Source organism: Stylophora pistillata, chromosome 1 (genome assembly GCF_964205215.1).
Source record: "Stylophora pistillata chromosome 1, jaStyPist1.2, whole genome shotgun sequence".
NCBI classification, from domain to species: domain Eukaryota; kingdom Metazoa; phylum Cnidaria; class Anthozoa; order Scleractinia; family Pocilloporidae; genus Stylophora; species Stylophora pistillata.
The window spans coordinates 39,032,139-39,050,174 of NC_142519.1; the positions used below are offsets into that span (position 1 = coordinate 39,032,139).

Sequence of the window (18,036 nt, forward strand, 5' to 3'; positions counted from 1 at the left end):
GGCTAACATAGTTACCCATGTTTGTTTCCTAAGGCCTTGTCAAGTGGTAGACATGTTGTAGGTAAAATCTGTTCTCAGGCTAAGCTGGAGTTTCCTTTGTTTCCTTCAGGCTTGAGACACCACACAACATTTATTCAACAAGGTATAATCTCCCTAACTCAGAAGCCCTGTGGAACAATTCCTCATAGTGGTTGTTAATATTATACTTGAGGGTAATATACTTAAAATGTTTGCAGATTATTTCACCCTAAATTGAAAACTCAACTTTCAAAAATACCATAATATTTTTTTTGCCCTTCCACTCTTTTGCATGAGCATTGTTTTCAATTTCTTGTGGGACTTTAAACTCTCGCCAGATACTGTAATCTATATTAAAAACATTGCCTATGCAAAGTTATGGAGGGAAAAAAGAGTATTATGGTACTTTTTGAAAATGCCCAATACTTAAATGGCTTAATTCAGTGGTTCAACAAGGTCGACAAGAGTACCAGCATATTCACAATCATGATGTATTGCATACTTTTTAGTGGGAGTCCCACCCCCTCATTAAAGAATGCTCGCTTCGTTTCATAACTATATCAAGCAAACTCCCTTGCCAATAGGAAATCCCCACTTGACAAACAGCAAAAATTTAGAAGTAAATCAAAGACACTTAGTTTTCAGGTTGAACAGTTGATTAGTTATAGGCTGTTACTTGTTAGCTCTTTTTCAAGATCCAGCAAAAACATAAAAGTTAAGGCTGACAGATTACTGCCCTTCTTTCTCTTCCCAAAATTTGTCGAGAAGTGCTTTTCTTATCTCTTCTGCATGATGTGATTTATCCCTCTTCATGGTGCAGTTTCTTATCATAAACAGTTCTCTGACCTCCTTCCTGCTTCTTCTCCCATGTTGTGCTGGATGCTCTGTTATGTCTAACTGTGATGGTAGGGAATCACCCATGTCTATACAAACATTGTGAAGAACAACACATGCTAATGTAAGGCATTTAATGGCATCAGGTTGACAAGATGACTTACGGTAGAAAACTCTCCATCGACTCTTCAGCTGGCCAAAAGCTCTTTCTGATACCATCCTTGCCCTGCTAAGGCGGTAGTTGAAATAGCGCTGTTCAGCACTCAGAACAGCATTGGAGTAAGGTTTCATCAACCAAATACTAAAAGGGAGAGCCGAATCCCCTAGAATCATAGGATAAATGTCTGTTCCTTGAATGTTCTGTGATATTTCAGGGATCGCTTTCTTTTCCGTGATATCACTCCATAGCTGTCTAGACTGAAAAATAATTGAGGCATGTGAGTTACTTGGAAAACCTACGCTGACACACATGAATCTTGCCGCAGCATCGACAATGGCCATCATAACAATAGAGAATAAGTTTTTAAAGTTATGGTACTCTTTACAAGCTTCCTCTCCACCAGGTGGGCACTGAATTGCGATGTGGCAACTATCAATTGCTCCCCAACAGCAAGGAAATTGCCAAAGCTGGTTCATGTCTACCATGGCTTCTGTAAAATCCTGCTCAGAAGTTGGGAAATGATTTGTCACTGCCCTCCTCCATAAGTTTTTAACGATTGGCACGCAGACTTCCTTAACAATGACATCCACAGTTGCTAGCCCAACGCCAAACAATTCTGCTATTGTGTACAGGTAATCACCCCTCCCAAGCCGATAAAGACATATTGCTAATCTGCACTCCGGAGAAATTGGCACTTCAGTCAGCTGATCCTTTGTGATATCCTGCCTGATATTCTCTAATATAAGGGAAAACTTGACAGTTCGAACAGTTCGGCCATGTATTCCAATCTTAACTAATGGAACTTCAGTATGGCTTACCAGGTCAAAGACCTTTTTGAAGTCAATAAAGATAAGGCCTGATACTTTATCACTATCCACGTCAAACAGAAATTTGTCATTGAGCTTGATGACAGCCGTCTCCGTCGGGTGATTCACGGTTGGAATCCTGATTGCCCTCGGAGAATCAAGCCATTATCTTGTAAGTAAGCAAGTAAAGAGTTTGCAGCGTGCCTTTCGATAACTGTAGAAATAACAGAAAGGACCGAGATTGGCCTGTAATCCTTGCAACTATCCCAAGCTCCACCTTTATACCTAGGCCCTTCGTGCAAAGATAAAAAAAAACAAACAAACAAACAAAAGAGAAAACAAGGAAGAAAGGCGATTCGAGGAATCTGGGAACGGCGTGAGCGCGTGCGTTGGTACCAGGATCATACTCAAATGATGCATGCTTGCGTATGCTACATTCCCTCCTTCCGTTTTGTTTGTTGTAAAAAATCAAACAGCGAAAACACAAACTAGAGTCCGAACTCCGTAGAAGATATGTAATTAAAATGATCACAACATTCGGTTTGAGTAAAACCCCTTTCACTTCGTAAAATTCCGAACTGAAGGATTTAAAATAAGCGTGAATGAAAACTTAAAGACAACAACAACCGAACGAAGACTTGTTGATTCGTCTCAACTCTTAGATAAACTGCTGCCGCATACGCAACTTTCGATCCATCTCCAAAACCGTGTAATTGAATTGAAACTACGCTCTCGTCTGAAAGATAACTTCTTTGGATCTGGATACATTCGGCCTTTGACAGATCAGATAACCATTGCGAGTACCTCAAAGAAAGTCCCTCGTCGAGAGGTTCATCTCAGCCATTTTTCAGTTTGCATAGATCTTGGAAGATTGTCTTGATCGTTGTGAAAAGAGGTAAAATTAAACCAATTTGTGGATCATATAACTTGGCCACGACCTTGAGTAATGTACGCTTTTTCAAGGTAGATCTTTAGCGAGTTCATCAGCCAGTCAAATTTGAAAACGAAAATGTCTCTTTCAATAATTTGTTCATGTTGTCCCTCAGCAGCATTGTTAAAGTATACAAACTCTTCGAATGAGGCCTTAAACTGATGATACCGTTAATCAGTGAGAGCTTGGATTTCAAATTTCACTTTTTACAGCAGTTTAAGGCCTCATTCGAACAGTTTGTGTCTTTCAATGTTCTAGTTTAATCCAAGAATTCTCTTCTCACTTGAAGCCGACTCTGAACAACCTTGAACTACAAACTGACTCTCGCATGAGTAGTGTCTTCTCCGGATAACTTGACGACTTCTTTGACCGGTACTCCTTCTTCTTCGTCGATCCATTTCATCAGCCTTTCTGAACTTGAAATCCACTTCCTTAGATTGAAGCCAGCTCCCTTCATTCTTGATCTTGCCTTTTTGTAGAGCTCAACTGTTTCAGGGATGCTGTCTTTCCCCTCATTGAGGTCATCCACATAGAGAGAGGTCAGGAAATCGCTCGCGAATTTGGGATCATCTGCTTCAGACTTGGTTACTTGGTAACTAATTGTTGCGTTTAGCAGAAAGGGAGAACTTGTGACGACAAATACAACTCGGTTAAAACGTTTCACCAGAATGTTTGGATGTTCGTTCTCAAGATCGTCTATCCCAAGAAAGCGCAAAAAATCTCGTTCCCTGAGCTCTTTAATCTGGACCATTCGGAAGGCCTTTTCGATGTCGGCCGTCAAAGCTACACGATGGTACCTGAAACGCATCAGAACATCGGGTATATCAGAAAGTAATGATGGACTAGTAGACTTGGCGGATGCATCATGGACTATGCTCATTTTAGTCGTCAGCTTACCTTCGCGAGCAACTCGATGATGCAGTAAATAATGAACGTGACCAACTTCGACTGGTATGCCAGGATCAACATCGGAAATGATTCCTCGTGAAGATTGCTCTTCAATAATGCGGTTGTATTCTTCAAATAAACCAAGACTCTTTCTTAGACGTTTGGGGACAGAAGTCAGGCGAGAAACGGATTGGGCATAGTTATCCAGTAGTAACGTGTGCCTTTTCTTCCAAGGAAGAGAGACCTCATAGCAGCCGTTATTTAAGTGAACAGTATCCAAGAACTTCTCATGCACTGTTTCTTCTTGTGTTGAGACACCGATAGCTTCTAACTCTCACAATTTTTTCGCTTGTTCACACTAGCAGGTCGTAAATTTTCTTGTCGTTAATTGAGTCGTCAAATGTGAGAATGTCTAGCCGCAAGGTATGGCTTGTGATCAAATGATAATCAGTATCTGAACCTGGCAAGCGGAACATGGGACCAGATAACACCCATCCAAAACACTTCTTCATTGCCACAAGCCCTGATTCCCCCGTTTCGTGTCTCCAGTAAAGAAAGACCAATAGAAATCGTTGCCAATTAAAAAATCTACTTTCGAACCACAGTCCTAGGTCGATTGATCTGCAAGTTTTAAGTCTGCCAGATGACTGTATGACTGTTGAGCGAACTGTACGGCTTGATTCGTCAAAAGAATGCAGATGAGAGGGGCGGTAAGAGCAGTGATATGAAAACCTGAGCTTTGACTCAATCCTCTGAAACAGAATTCGACAATGCCACAGTCTTGTAAGTCTTCGTTTTCTTTTCCAAATCTTTTGATGAGTAGCTTCTCTTTTATCTTCATAAACACTCCCAATCTTTCCTTTTTTCTTTCGGTAATGTAGCTCTGCCGACTGTCACTGTCAAATAGAATGGGCATAGCCTTAGCGTTGCCATGTTCCCACCAATAACGTAGCTCCATTTTCTGCCTTTAAAAGAACACACAACCCACAATTCCTCTATTCGCTCCGAAGAAGGGCTAACGCTCGAAACGTCAGCTTTAGTAATCATTACGGTGGCCAGTTTACCATTTCAACTTTGTTGATATATCTCAATTATAGCCAAAACGAGGTTGATTGATCTGTGACATAGAGGTGTTGGCTGTTTGCAACAAAATTGACGTGTTTGAGTACACGTGCACTGAAGACGACTAGCCTTCTCGGCGATTTGTCTCATTTACGGTCATTGCATTTTTACTTTGAGCTGTATTTTCTGAGGTGAAAAGACGGCTGTTGGCTTTCTCACAAACTGACATGTAATGTCTTCCTAAGCAAATGCAGCCTGTCTTGCTTTGAGAACAATTCCTCACCAAGTGGTTGCGACGTAAACAAATAAAGCAGCAGCCCTCTCCTGTCAACAGATTTCTTGTGGCTTCGATGATAGTGACTACAGCAAATCTCGCGCTGGGGTGCCCTTGCTTACAGAAGGTACAGGTTAAAGATCCCTCAGACCGATTAGCAAGGGCTGAAGGGGACGAAAACTCTCTACTATTTCTTGACGGCACTGAGAAAGGCTTCTTAGGGCTAGGGGGATTGGTCGGGTTTGTTCCAATCGGCTAACGGTGCTCTTTCGCTTCAATTTCACGGTCAAATGCATGAAAGAAAACATCCAAGTCCCATTCTGGTTCATCCACAGCCCTTGAAATTATCAAATGCATATTCGGAAGTAATTTTTCCATTAGAAGGGGAATCAAAAGCTTCCATACGATTCAGAGTTTATTCTCTGGGTTTGCAAAGTTCAAACGTTTGCTTCAACTCGATCATAAATAAGGCGAGGACGTCTCAAATTATTGTCCGCGCATACAGCTGATACTTTCACTAATCCCTCCATGTGAGGATCGATAATCAGCTGGGGTTGCCCAAATCGTCTCTTTAGAGTGGATTTGACTGAATCGTAGTTTTTCTGCTGTTAGCGGTAGCCCTCGAATGGCTCCTGTGGCTGACCCTTCTAAAAAATTTCTCAACTCATTAAATTTGTCAAAATCAGATAAACCAGGGTTCTCATCGACAGCAATTGCAAACGAGTCCTACAATGGATTGAAGGAAATGGGATCACCATAGAATTTCTTTAGATCAATCTTCGATAGTTTTGCCTTTCCGATTCCCAGACTTTCAGTGAACGAATTAGAATTAGAGAGAGGAATTGACATCACTGTATTTGCCGCCCTTTCTAGTTCAACTGCGTTTATGGTTTCGTCAATTTCCACTATCATTTGATAAATAGATTCCCTGAAGTTCCCAGTTTGCTGGATTTCATCTTCGTTGTGCTCTTCTATCATTAAAGCCAGAATTTCGTCGTCCAGGGCTCCAAGGACATTAAATTTTTCGTAAGAGCAATCCGATAAGTTTTCAACTGATTCGCCAGAGGAGGTTCAAACTCATCGAATAATGCTTTTTATTATATCCAAATGTGCTTCGTAGACGATACAACTAACGTGCGAGATGAGTACAAATATCACGCGATATTTGCACTCCAGAAATATCCGTGAAATTCGCCCGCACTGAAACAACAATTTAGCGTTACGGATAATAAATCTCTTATTACACGTAGTGTTTTGCAGTATCGCTGAGTGTTTTTACTCGTTGTTTGTATTTTGACAAGCCCGTAAGGTGAGTCAAAATGCAAACATTGAGTAAAAATACTCAGCGATACAACACAACAAAACATCTAATAAAATATAACGTGTGATAAGCAGAAAAAAATCAACTACATTTCATCCCTACAGAGCTGTTTCGTGGTTGCCCACTCTTCAGGGGATTTTAACGACATACTTGATTTGGTACGAAAAGTGTCAAGTCAGTTGTTGCGTAGGAGGGCTTTGTTTCTGTGTCGGCAGAAAGAGACGAGTTCGTTACGTTTGTTGAGTGTAGATAGGTCGGGCCGGCAGATGATCAGGAATTTCTCGTTAAGGCATAAGTTGCATCGTTTGCTTGAGCTGTTGTAGGGCAGGTGTGAAGATAGAATGCGCCAGGTGATGGAATAGCCCTTGTTGTTGTCTTAAGTGCCCAGATGTGTTTATTGAGTTCGGTAGAGTTTCGGTACTTTGTGTGTCGAAGTGATGAGGTGTGGTTGTTGTAGTGGGTCTTGTAGTCGTTTGCAGTGAGTCCGATGTATGAATCCGTCGAGTTGTTGTCTTCATGTATGACTGTAGCTTAGTAGATAACAGATTGTTGGAGGCAGTTCCGTCTAGCGGGCATGAGTTCCTCTGTCGGCAGTTGCATTTCTTGAGAGAGTAAATTCTTAAGTGAGTCAAATTCTCGGGTCTCGGCACCATGTAAAACATCCAAAGTAAAAAAGAGAAACTAGAATCCTAACTCCGTAGAAATAATGTCATTGAAATTCACAATAGGTAGTTGAATTAAACTCCTTAAACTTGTAAAAATTCCAAACTGAGGAATTAGACAACAACAACCCAAACTAAACTCCGTACTGAAAATAAGTAAAAAAGACTAATATACAAGAGCAAAATGTACACGCCAGCCTCTTTTCAATATCAAGGCCAAGCCCAAAGTCCCCGACGCGATTGGCCAGTTCACAAAAAATCACGCGCGCTCAGCGTGAAAACAGAATAGCATGGAGGGGAGAAGGAAGAATTGAAAGTCAAAAAAGACCCAGAGTGTTATAGTGTTAATGAACTAGGGTTTAATTAATGTTATAGTGTTAATGAATGAGGATTTAAATAATAGGAACCATCACTAGGTGTAAGATACATGACGTGAGAGGTCCCAGACTAAATATATATAGCTAAGTTGCATGCATATTGAGGTTGTGATATATTGCGTAACTGTAGTTTAGGTAGTGATTATTAAAGTTCGGTCGGCCGTTTTAACCAAGGATTGGCGTCACCTTTCTGCACTAAGACACAACACAGAGAGCCTTCGTGAACAGCTGCAGTTTTACTAATCCCTCTCTGGGTTTCCTAAAAGACGTGAAACATAGAAACCCATGCGATCCGGACTTGGATTTCTCAATTGAAATCCAGCTTGAGGACGGTTCTCTCAACGTCGTATTCCGTTTTTAGATTCCATATTTTACCTCAAGGCAACTCCCTTGAAGTTGTTCTAATATCAAAGTTTTTTCCAAACTTGGTATGATTAACATTCGTGATATATACTAAAATAAATGGGGTTCACCGTGCTTGTTTACACGTCAGCAGGCTCTTTTATGGAATGGAATATTTTTACTAGTTCTTCGTTAAAAACTCGAATCCCCTTCATCAGAATTTAGCCTTGGTAACTTGAAAGGCACAGATTTATATTTTGAAATTAAAGCTTCTTTTATTAAAACAAGCGGTATTGCTTCATTTTAGCTGTTTTTGATTTCCTGGTTGTGGGGATTTTGCACTTTTTCGGACAGTTCCGTTGTTAGCTTGAATCCTCGCCTTGGCCAAAATACACCAAGTACGAAACTATTTAAAAAAAAAAATCATGTTCTACAATCAAAACTTTTTTTCTTCCTCAAATATGTTCTTTATTAGACTGTTCTTGGCAAACACCTGAAAAAAAACAAAAATGGGTGTCACTGCGATTGTTTCCTCACAAACTACCGTGAAAAAGGACATAGTTTTGAGATCGCGGTCATCCCATGTCACACGACGCTCCTATCGCCACATTTTTCCTTTCACTATCCTCTTTCCACAGCTGTCTTTCGCTTTCTAAATTTTTCAGACATGATTCCTTTGCCAACTTTTCAATTTGGGGCCTTACTTCCCTTTCGCGAGCCTTCAGCGTGGACTCTCCATGTGATGGTACATTAATAGATGACAAAAACTCGTTTACGTGGGTAGGACCTGGCCTGCGTGTAGCATCCCTATAAATATGTCGATTAACTTATCAAAAAATTGGCTAGATGTTAAATGGATACTTTTGTTGTGGAAAACAATATTTTTAGCAACATTAAGTGTAAACCTGCTGCGAGCCTCGTGTTTTCATCAAAGATTGGTCGCCTTCGCGCTGTTCCAGTGCTACCTGTCCGGTGCTATCTGTCTTTGGCAGATATTTGTCTCTCCACACCCGGAGTTTGAGTAGCATATGTAGAGTAGTGATCCTAGCCCAGAAACTGTTTCTTTTATGCAGTCGGAGAGCCGTAGAGCTGCCCCACAGGCTTCACAGCCCCCGTCCAAAGCCTGAGCGAGGACATTTAACTCTACAACTTGACGGCCGCGAAGTGGAAACCCACTGCAGACTTCCGGATCACGCACTTTTTTTACATTTTCTTTTATTACGAATAAAAGCTTTCGCTCTGCCAAAGCGGCCCATTTCTGGATCTTGGATGTCGCAATGTTATGCTCAGAAAAGGTTGCGCAGTTCAAAACGAGGGAATCACCTTAAAATCCGAAATCTGGATTTCAAAAATCCAGATTTTCCAATGAAAAGCATGGATTTCTTTGATCGCGGTTTCTTATTTCTGATTGGTCGTGACTACCTGTCGACTCAATTTCCTAGCAACCACATTCAAAATGGCGGACGGCTTTGGATTGAGTATTGAAAGTATTTGATGTCGCACCGTATAGTCAGTTTTACATTGAAAGTATTTTGTAATCATTTCTCACTTTAAATTGCTTGTCAGTTCCTTTAACTAGTGACAAATGTTCTCTGGAAAACCTCATAACCAAATTCTCTTAACTTTTTCTCACTTATCACTTTGTAAGTTTTGTGTAAGATCTGTTTCCAACTAGAGTCAAAATTCACAAAACGTCTTGACCATCTTTTAATAGCAGTAGGTTCTGTCCTAATCTTTTCCTGACAGAAGTAATTTGTGGTAATCTTTACAATCTACATTTATAGTTAAAGAGATAACTTTGTTTTTAGACTGATAGAAAATATCCCATTCCTCTAATATATTTCTGTTTGTTACAGCAGACTTGCTTGTGCTTTTCTCTTCAAATAGTTTGGGATTGCAGCAATAAGTTGAAAATATTTTAAATAGTCTAGTTCAACGTTATACGTATTTCCTTTGAAAATTTTCTAGAGATAAGAACTTACCGTCTCTATTTAATATAATAGTCCTGTAAGAAATAAATTCCTTTTTCAAACAAGTACTTCCAGGAAACAGATTTGCTCTCTATTGTAATTTCTATTATTATTGTTCCAAAGAATAAATTCACTATAATTGTAAACATTAGGTTAACCACTGCATAATTCCTTGAAATAGTCTAACATTTTGTTATAAAAAAGAGGCATTTTCTTGTCAAAGTGCTTAGAGTTGCAATTACATTTCAATAGGAAAGATAATCCTCCATATTTATTAAAAAACTATTAGGAATAGCTTTCCAGGTCTCATTTGTGAGTTTAGAAACCTGCCTAACCAGCTCAAGTGTAGTGATGTTAACCACAGTGTGGACATTTGGGAAGTTCACACCACCATGAGAGAATGGCTGATATATTATTGCTCTTTTTACTTCATCTTTTTTATTGAAAATTCTATCTTGCGCTGTTTTAATAACTGTTTCAGGAACACTAAGCATTGAGGCCTGAATGTTTTTCTTGTTTCTTTTCCGCAATTACCTATAATAAATTACAGTCTACTTGTGAGGATCATTTCTTTGTTTGAATTTCATCTGCTGGTCTAATGAAATTTGTGTCATTAAAATGATATCTTCTGTAATAACTGAACCACATGTTCATCAGTCACCATTTGCTGATTATATAGGATATGAAAAATTGAATTCATTTTCCTCGTGTGTCTTTATTTTTTATTTTTCTTAAGTTTAGTTTAGTTTTGTTTTGTTTTTACAGAGATGACACAATTTCATCTGATGATCGAAAAATAGATGATTTGACTGCACTTGTCTAGATTTCTACGTAGAACAACCTTTGGATCCATTTAAAAAGGGTTCAAGTAAGTTTAACATGATCTTAGGAAAGATCATTATCTTCATTCAATTCCTTTCAAAATTGTGAAAATCCTTAAAATGGTGATGAGCATCAAGCCTCCAATAACTCTTGCTAAAGTGGTGCAGTGAAAAACAATTAATTTTTAATAAAAACCATGACATGAATTATCAACTAACTTACTGACTCACATGTATGCCTCAGCTGCAACTAAATTAATTGGCAAAATTGGGTCCTCCACTAATTTCTTTCCAAGCTTACTGATGACAACATCATCTGTGTTTATCTCTGGCAGTAGTGTAACTCTCGTTCGTGACCCTGACCAAAAAAAGATCATGCTTCCTCTACATTTTTTATTTGAGCTTACTTAAAATGCACCTTTCAAACAGCCTGAGTAAAAACATATATGACTTTAACAGACTTTCTCCCACATTTTCTAAATGTGCAAATTTAAAGGAATAAAAGGGGGTATTAGTTTCTAAAGAAGCTGTGGTGCTGCGTCACTCAGGGTGTAACAAGTTAATTTGGTTTTATCAGCTTAGTTGAAATCATAAATTGGCGACCGTAAAAGAGTTAAAAAGCTGGCGTTTGGAGCGTTAGCCCTTTGTCAGAGCGGATTGAGAAATTGTGGGTTGTGTGTGTATTTATATGCAGAAAGTGGAGCTATGCTATTGGTGAGACATGGTGACGAGAAAAACAAGAATGAATTAATGGAATGAACTAACAGCGGTCGTTGATAACTATTAACAAACAAATATAACTGCGCGGAAAATTAGGAAATAGATACATGAAAAGACACTGCTATTTCAACTGAGGCAATTCAGTACCTTTTCAGTATAGTTATTTCCTACTTAATCAGACCTGACCATGATTTACATTTATGTGAGACATTTCAAGTATACTTGTACCCTACATGAACAACAAGGAAAATGATTTTCACTCGAACAGTATACTTAAAGTGTAGTTCAAAAATGGTACTGCAGCTGTACGTAAGTGCAGTACCATTGAAGTATGATTGCAGTATAACTACTATTGATGCAGTATACTTGTAGTATACTTAAAGTAAACTTCATGATTTTCTTTTTCGGTAAGAGATGCGGTCGGAATTTTCCTTTTGTGACGTTTGTAGTGCCAACTGTCGATCAATAAGTTGGGCGCGGTGGTGACTCACTTGAACGAAAGAAACAGGGTAACCACAATTTTCGAAAAACTGGCACAGTGACATCTCTACATAAACGACGAAGTCCTAGAAACTGAGAAAAGGGAATGGAATTCTTGACATGATATGGGTGCGAATGTGAGTACAGAAAGTAGCTATGCTTGTGTGAGCTTGTAGGTTTGTGAGACACACTAGTGCATATACCATTTTCTTTCATTGAAACTTTGATGTCTGAAAAGGATAAAGAATTGTCGGAAATTTCCTTGGTATATTTTAGGGCTGGTTGAAAGGAATTGACTGCGGTTGTAAATTGAGTTACCTCCTCTCTTGTAGATGAGGAAGCGCCAATGTAGCGACCGCAGAGTTCAGGTTTGGGGCCATTAATTGGCTGAAAAGTTAGTATTCGACAAAACCTACAAAGATTTTGGCATAGCTTGTTCACATTTTAGTATCCATGGCTACGCCATTAGTTTGTTTGAAATAATTATTGTCCCCGAATGAAAAACAATTGAGTGTAAGTACTAGTTCGGCTAGGCGAAGTAGTGTTTCAGATCTAGCTTCCTTAACAATGCGTTGGTGAAAAAAATGTTTGAAGGCCAGAAGACCTTCTTCATTGGGAATGACAGTATAAAGAGGTGTAGTAGTCACAGTCAAAAGAAGTTTGCCTTGGCCGAAGAAATTAAAGTCGCGAAAAATTTGAAGAGCGTGTTGGCTGTCTTTGATATATGATAGTAAAGTTTTGACGATGGGAGCCATAATGTTGTCTAAATAGCGGGAAATAAGTTCGGTAGGACAACTGCGAGCCGAGACAATGGGTCCACCTGAGTTGTTAGGATTGTGAATTTTAGGTCAAAAGTAAATAGAAGAAGATCTAGGAGTCGTAATGATGAGATTTTTGCTGTGGCCGGCAATTTTTGTTTAGCTTGTTTAGTTGAGTTTGTCAATCGTATTTTCGACAGTGTTTTGATTAGCGGAAGTGAGATCTTTGAAAACCTTTTGATTAAAAGAGGTGTCAGAAAGTTGCCGCAAAGCTTCTTTTTGGTAAAGGTCGGTGTTCCAAACAACTACTGCGCCACCCTTGTCGGCTGCTTTGATAACAATGTCTCTGCGTTTTTTTAGGTTTTTTTAGTGGCGACCACTCTTCAAAGGAGAGATTGGAAAATTTGGCGCTACGATTGAATTTAAGTTTGTTAATATCGTGGCGACATCTTTTTATGAAAAAATCCAGTGATACGAACTTGGCCATCTGGAGGAGGCCATTTAGAACTCGAATCTGAAGTGTTTGGAAAGTGTATTTGTGCAAGGTGTTTGTGAAAGGTTATTTACAATTTGTCACTATTAGCACTGAAAAGCCTCACCGGGAGAGGTGAATTATTATTAGGATTTTAACTATTAGTATCATGATTATTATGATTATTATTATCTTACTATCATCATCACCATTACTTGAACTTCATGATAACGGAAACGTGGTCGGAACGTTTTCACAAATTAACCATCCTTCAAAACCACTCGTCTTTAAAACACTTTACTGACGAGGTCCTACTTTTCTTGTCTTCTCTATTTATGTGGTCTTGTTGCAGTTGAGTGAGAGAAGGAGATATCCGAAGAGGATCGCCAACTTCGGAGAACAAAAAAGGACGTCACTTGGCGAGTGTCACCTCCATTTCACACTTTTTCTCGACGAAAAGGAAAATAGGCACTGCTTTGTAGAGGTTTCAACGCTTTTGTCGGGAACGCGAGTTTTCTTTATTCTCAACTGAACCCAACGATTTACACGGAGGACAACATCCTCCTTCTTTTCGCACATGGTCTGAAAGGAGCGGTCGCTAATTGTCGTGGAGTGGTCGCTCGGCCCTCCGCGACAGCTTTGGGTAAACCCAGAGCGAAAGATATTAAAACAGCCCGTTAGAAGTGACAAAAATATTTGAAGTTGTCGATGAGGATTCTGTCTACTGATAACCGACGGCATCAATGAGCTCTGTTGCTCCGTTTTTTCCTTTGCATCTTGTTTGTTAAGGGGTCACAAGTTCTACAGACAAATTACAGAGCGTAGTAAAGCAGTACCCCTAGTATCACTTATTATTATTATTTCCTTTACCGTGAGCATTTTCCTTTTGCCGTAAGTCTTTTTCTTTTACCGCGAGGTTATTTCTTCAGCCGCGAGGCTATTTCTAGTGCCGCGAGATTCTTTCTTCTGCCGTGGGATTATTTCTTTTGCCGCGAGATTATTTCTATTGCCGCAAAATTATTTCTCTTGCAGCGAGGTTATTTCTTTTGCTGCGAGGTTATTTCTTTTGCCGCGAGATTATTTCTTTTGCTACGAGACTATTTCTTTTGCCGCGAGACTATTTCTATTGCCGCGAGGTTATTTCTATTGCCGCGAGGTTATTTCTTTTGCCACAAGGTTATTTCTATTGCCGCCAGGTTATTTCTTTTACCACGAGATTATTTCTTTTGCCGCGAAATTATTTCTTTTGCCGCGAGACGATTTCTATTGCCGCGAGACTATTTCTATTGCCACGAGGAGATTTTATTTTGCCGCGAGGCTATTTCTATTGCTGCGAGGTTATTTCTATTGCCGCGAGGTTATCTCTATTGCCGCGAGGTTATTTGTTTTGCCGCGAGATTATTTCTTTTGCTGCGAGGTTATTTCTTTTGCTGCGAGTTTATTTCTTTTGCCGCGAGACTATTTATTTTCCAGCGAGACTATTTCTTTTGCCGCGAGGTTAGTTATTTTACCGCGAGATTATTTCTTTTGCGGCGAGGCTATTTCTTTTGCCGCTTGGTTATTTTTATTGCCACGAGGTTTTTTCTTTTGCCGGCAGCAGTATTTCTTTTGCTATAATGTAAACTCCGCCAACAAAGATGAAGTATATGTTTACGTTTACGTTGCGCACAGCATTTGAATGAAAATAAAGCCTTGGAAAACTCTTACATTTCAATTAAAAAACCAGCGACAAATTCATGATGCGAAAAGGTCACAAAAGTCAACTCAATTCCAAAGGAGAGTCCACGCTAATCCCAGTGTCAAGTTCAAGGTCTCTGAACGTGAGTCGTTAATTGATCAGGTCGCGCATGTCGCGCGGGAATACCCCAAAAATACGAAGGAGGAGAGAAAGAGAAAACTGCCTCGAAATAAGTTCAATATTGGATTTAGTTTGTAACTATAGTTAGTTGGTAGAGGGGAGCTCAAGATGGCTGCCAATGGACTTAGTTCTCTTGGTGAACTTTGTCTGAATACAAAGACTAAAATCTCGCTGTCCCGAACGACCAAAACAATTTGAAAAACAAAAAATGTGCTCATGAAGGTTTTTCTTTCTTTGGGCTGTTTGCAACAGAAACGGAGGTGATTTGTTTTACAACCGCATTTTCTCAAGAAAACTGTTAGGAAGACTGAAAAAAAAATGTTTTCTACTGTGGTTTATAGAGGACATGTCACATTTTATCGCGCGATAGAAATAAAATATGGCGCGATGATTCAATTCATTATATAGCTGGCTGATAGAGCTGGCAGCACCCGCAAGCAAGATGAAACGAATCTTATGTTCTGATTGGCTACCCGAGCGGGCAAGACGAAGTGAATCGTATGTTCTGATTGGTTACCCGAGCGGGCAAGATGGGCCCATCTTACCTGCTCTGGACCTCCCACTTTCATCCCGTGCAAAAGAAAAAGTGCGTGGAGCGGACTTACAAAGTTCGTAACTTTTGGATAATGTCGGCGACGAAGTCGCCATAAGCGGATGCTGCTATAAAGTCTTTGACTGACTGCATCAGTGATTTCAGGAGCTGGATGATATCGGACAGTCTAATGCTAAATGACGATAAAAAAGAGTTTCTTATACTAGGCACAAAGCAACAGCTAGCCAAACAGCCAGCTTGCGAAAATTCGGAGAGTGTCATGAACGTATTCAAAAGAATTAACTTAGGATTATGTAATGCATTTTTTTACTCTCTTAGGATATGTCTAGTGTGTGGTATTGGTATCTATCACGTAATTCCTATTCTTTACTATGATGTAATTAACCTTTATTCTATATATTCAATAGTTTTCTTCCCTTTTTTTCTCACACCTTGCATCCGCATATAATGAAGGATTTGGCCACGGTTGCGAAGAAGTGAGGTGAAGGTTTGCGAGTTACGAGCGAAGAGCGTGGATAAATTTGAGGGAACGGAGACTAGGCACAATATAATTTCTGACAAATTCATTCAGCAAAATCGTTCTACTTCACGGTAGAAAACCATTTGCCAGGGAACGGGTGTGCAAAGAATCTACCAGACTGTGAGCTAAAGGAAGAAGAGACAGTAACTTATTCAACAACATCAACAACAAGTCTGAGCGAGTCAAGTTACGACAAGTTTGAGTGAGTCAAGTTACGAGAAGTGAAAAGTTGAAAACTGCAAAGTTTTCAGAAGACGGAGCAAAGTTGAAACGAAGGAAACGAGCAAAGTTGAAAACTGGTGAGACGGGAACCTGGTTGGAGAAACGGGAGTTTGGTTCGGCAGGGCACCGTTTTTTGGTGGAGCGTGGTGAGTTGTGGAAAAGACGAACACGGAGCGGCGTAAGGTTAAACCTAACCGAACTGAACTGAAAAAAAAAAATCTACCTTTTCATCTTAATAATACTCTTGTAAATATAGTTAGCGCATTCTAGTTTTAAACTATTACTTTCTTATAAACTCTTGTAAAGTAATTTAGGTAAATAATCTAGCAATCTAGTTTTATTGTATTATTGTAATTAGGGTAAATAATTTAGTTTATTGTTTTTTTTGTTTTGTTTTTTGTTGTTGTTTGTAATTGTTAATTACCATATTGTCTTACTTAAGGCTGTTTTTCATTAGCGACGGAGTCGGAGTCGAAGTCGGAGTCGTAAGAGCGCTTATGACCCACGCAGTGAAAATCGAAAAACGGAGTCGTAAGTGGAGTCATAAGCTCGACGGAATTGAAGTCGGAAAAATCAGAACGTTTCCATTTTCTTCCGATTCCGCTTATGACTCCGTCGCTTACGATCTAGTGAAAACTGCATTGTCAGAGTCGGAAGCAGAAGCGGAAGAATAAACCAATCACAATTTAATTTAATAATAAGTTCTTATATAGCGCATTAAAATTGAACTCTATGCGCTTTACAATTACAAAATTAACAAAATTTCAATAAGAATCCTATACATGCAATTCGCTACTCTATCTAAACTAATGAATTATTACGTGTTATACATATGTTTGACAACGTACGATATCAAAAAATCTGGTGGCTTAATTTTTGAAAAGATAAGTTTTCAATAAGCATTTAAAGGAGTCAACAGATTCGGCGTTTTTTATGCATTCAGGTAGTTGATTCCACAAATACGGTGCGGCGTAGGAGAATGCTCTTTGTCCATACGTTTTAGTTCGAATTGTTGGGACCTCAAGTAGATTCATATTTGATGAACGAAGGTTTCGTGCTGGAATATATCGACTAAGAAGTTCAACAAGATAGGTTGGAGCCATGTCATTTAGTGCTTTGTATGTTATCAACAGTATCTTGAATTGAATTCGTTTTGTGACCGGGAGCCAATGAAGTTTCATAAGTATAGGTGTTATACTGTCTCTTGATTTAGCACCGACTAACAAGCGGGCAGCTGTGTTTTGGATCCGTTGGAATTTTTCGATGTCACAAATCGGTAGACCGTACAATAGGCTATTACAGTAATCAAGTCTCGATGAGATGAAGGCATGTATCAATCTTTCATTTTGCTGCGTCGAGAGGTATTTACGAACGCGACCAATATTTCTGATTGCTAGAGACGACGATTTACAGATGGAATTTATATGCGAGGGTAAGTTCATCACAGAATCAAGCATGACGCCTAGGTCTCGGACAGTATTAGATAAATTAATGATATCATCTCCAATATTGATATTACAGAAAGGAGGATTTTTTGAGAAGCGTGAGAGGAAATGAATGATTTCTGTTTTTGAAGGGTTGCACTGCAATCTGTTTTTCTTGGCCCACTCCATGATTGCATTAACACATGATTTCAATCTTTCTGTGCCTAGCATTCTGTCAGAGGAGTTAATCTTTATGTAAAGTTGCGAATCATCAGCATATATCATACAGTTTAGGCCATGTTCAGCAACAATGTCTTCTGTAGGCGAGGTATACATTAGAAAGAGTAGTGGACCAAGTACTGATCCCTGGGGTACGCCGTAGGAGATATGTCGAGGCTTAGAGATGGAGCGTTTGATCTTCACTGACTGAACACGATGTTCTAGGTATGATTTAAACCATTTCAGTGCGATACCTCCAAATCCGAAACGTTTCTCCATTCTTTCAAGTAATATGTTGTGGTCGATCGTGTCGAACGCAGCGGAAAGGTCTAGCAAAACAAGTA

The 18,036-nt window shown here is 39.4% G+C and overlaps 1 protein-coding gene and 2 pseudogenes across 1 annotated transcript; all 3 read right to left on the minus strand.

Moving 5' to 3' along the window:
• Positions 1 to 747: 747 nt before the first annotated feature.
• Positions 748 to 1,700, minus strand: LOC111319237 (uncharacterized). The gene has a single exon (XM_022922048.2). It carries the CDS (start codon positions 1,495 to 1,497, stop codon positions 748 to 750), a length of 750 nt encoding a protein of 249 aa, XP_022777783.2. The 5' UTR covers positions 1,498 to 1,700.
• Positions 1,701 to 3,059: 1,359 nt separating this feature from the next.
• On the minus strand, positions 3,060 to 4,928 carry LOC148742435 (uncharacterized; annotated as a pseudogene).
• A 331-nt stretch (positions 4,929 to 5,259) lies between these two features.
• On the minus strand, positions 5,260 to 6,812 carry LOC148742436 (uncharacterized; annotated as a pseudogene).
• Positions 6,813 to 18,036: the final 11,224 nt, after the last annotated feature.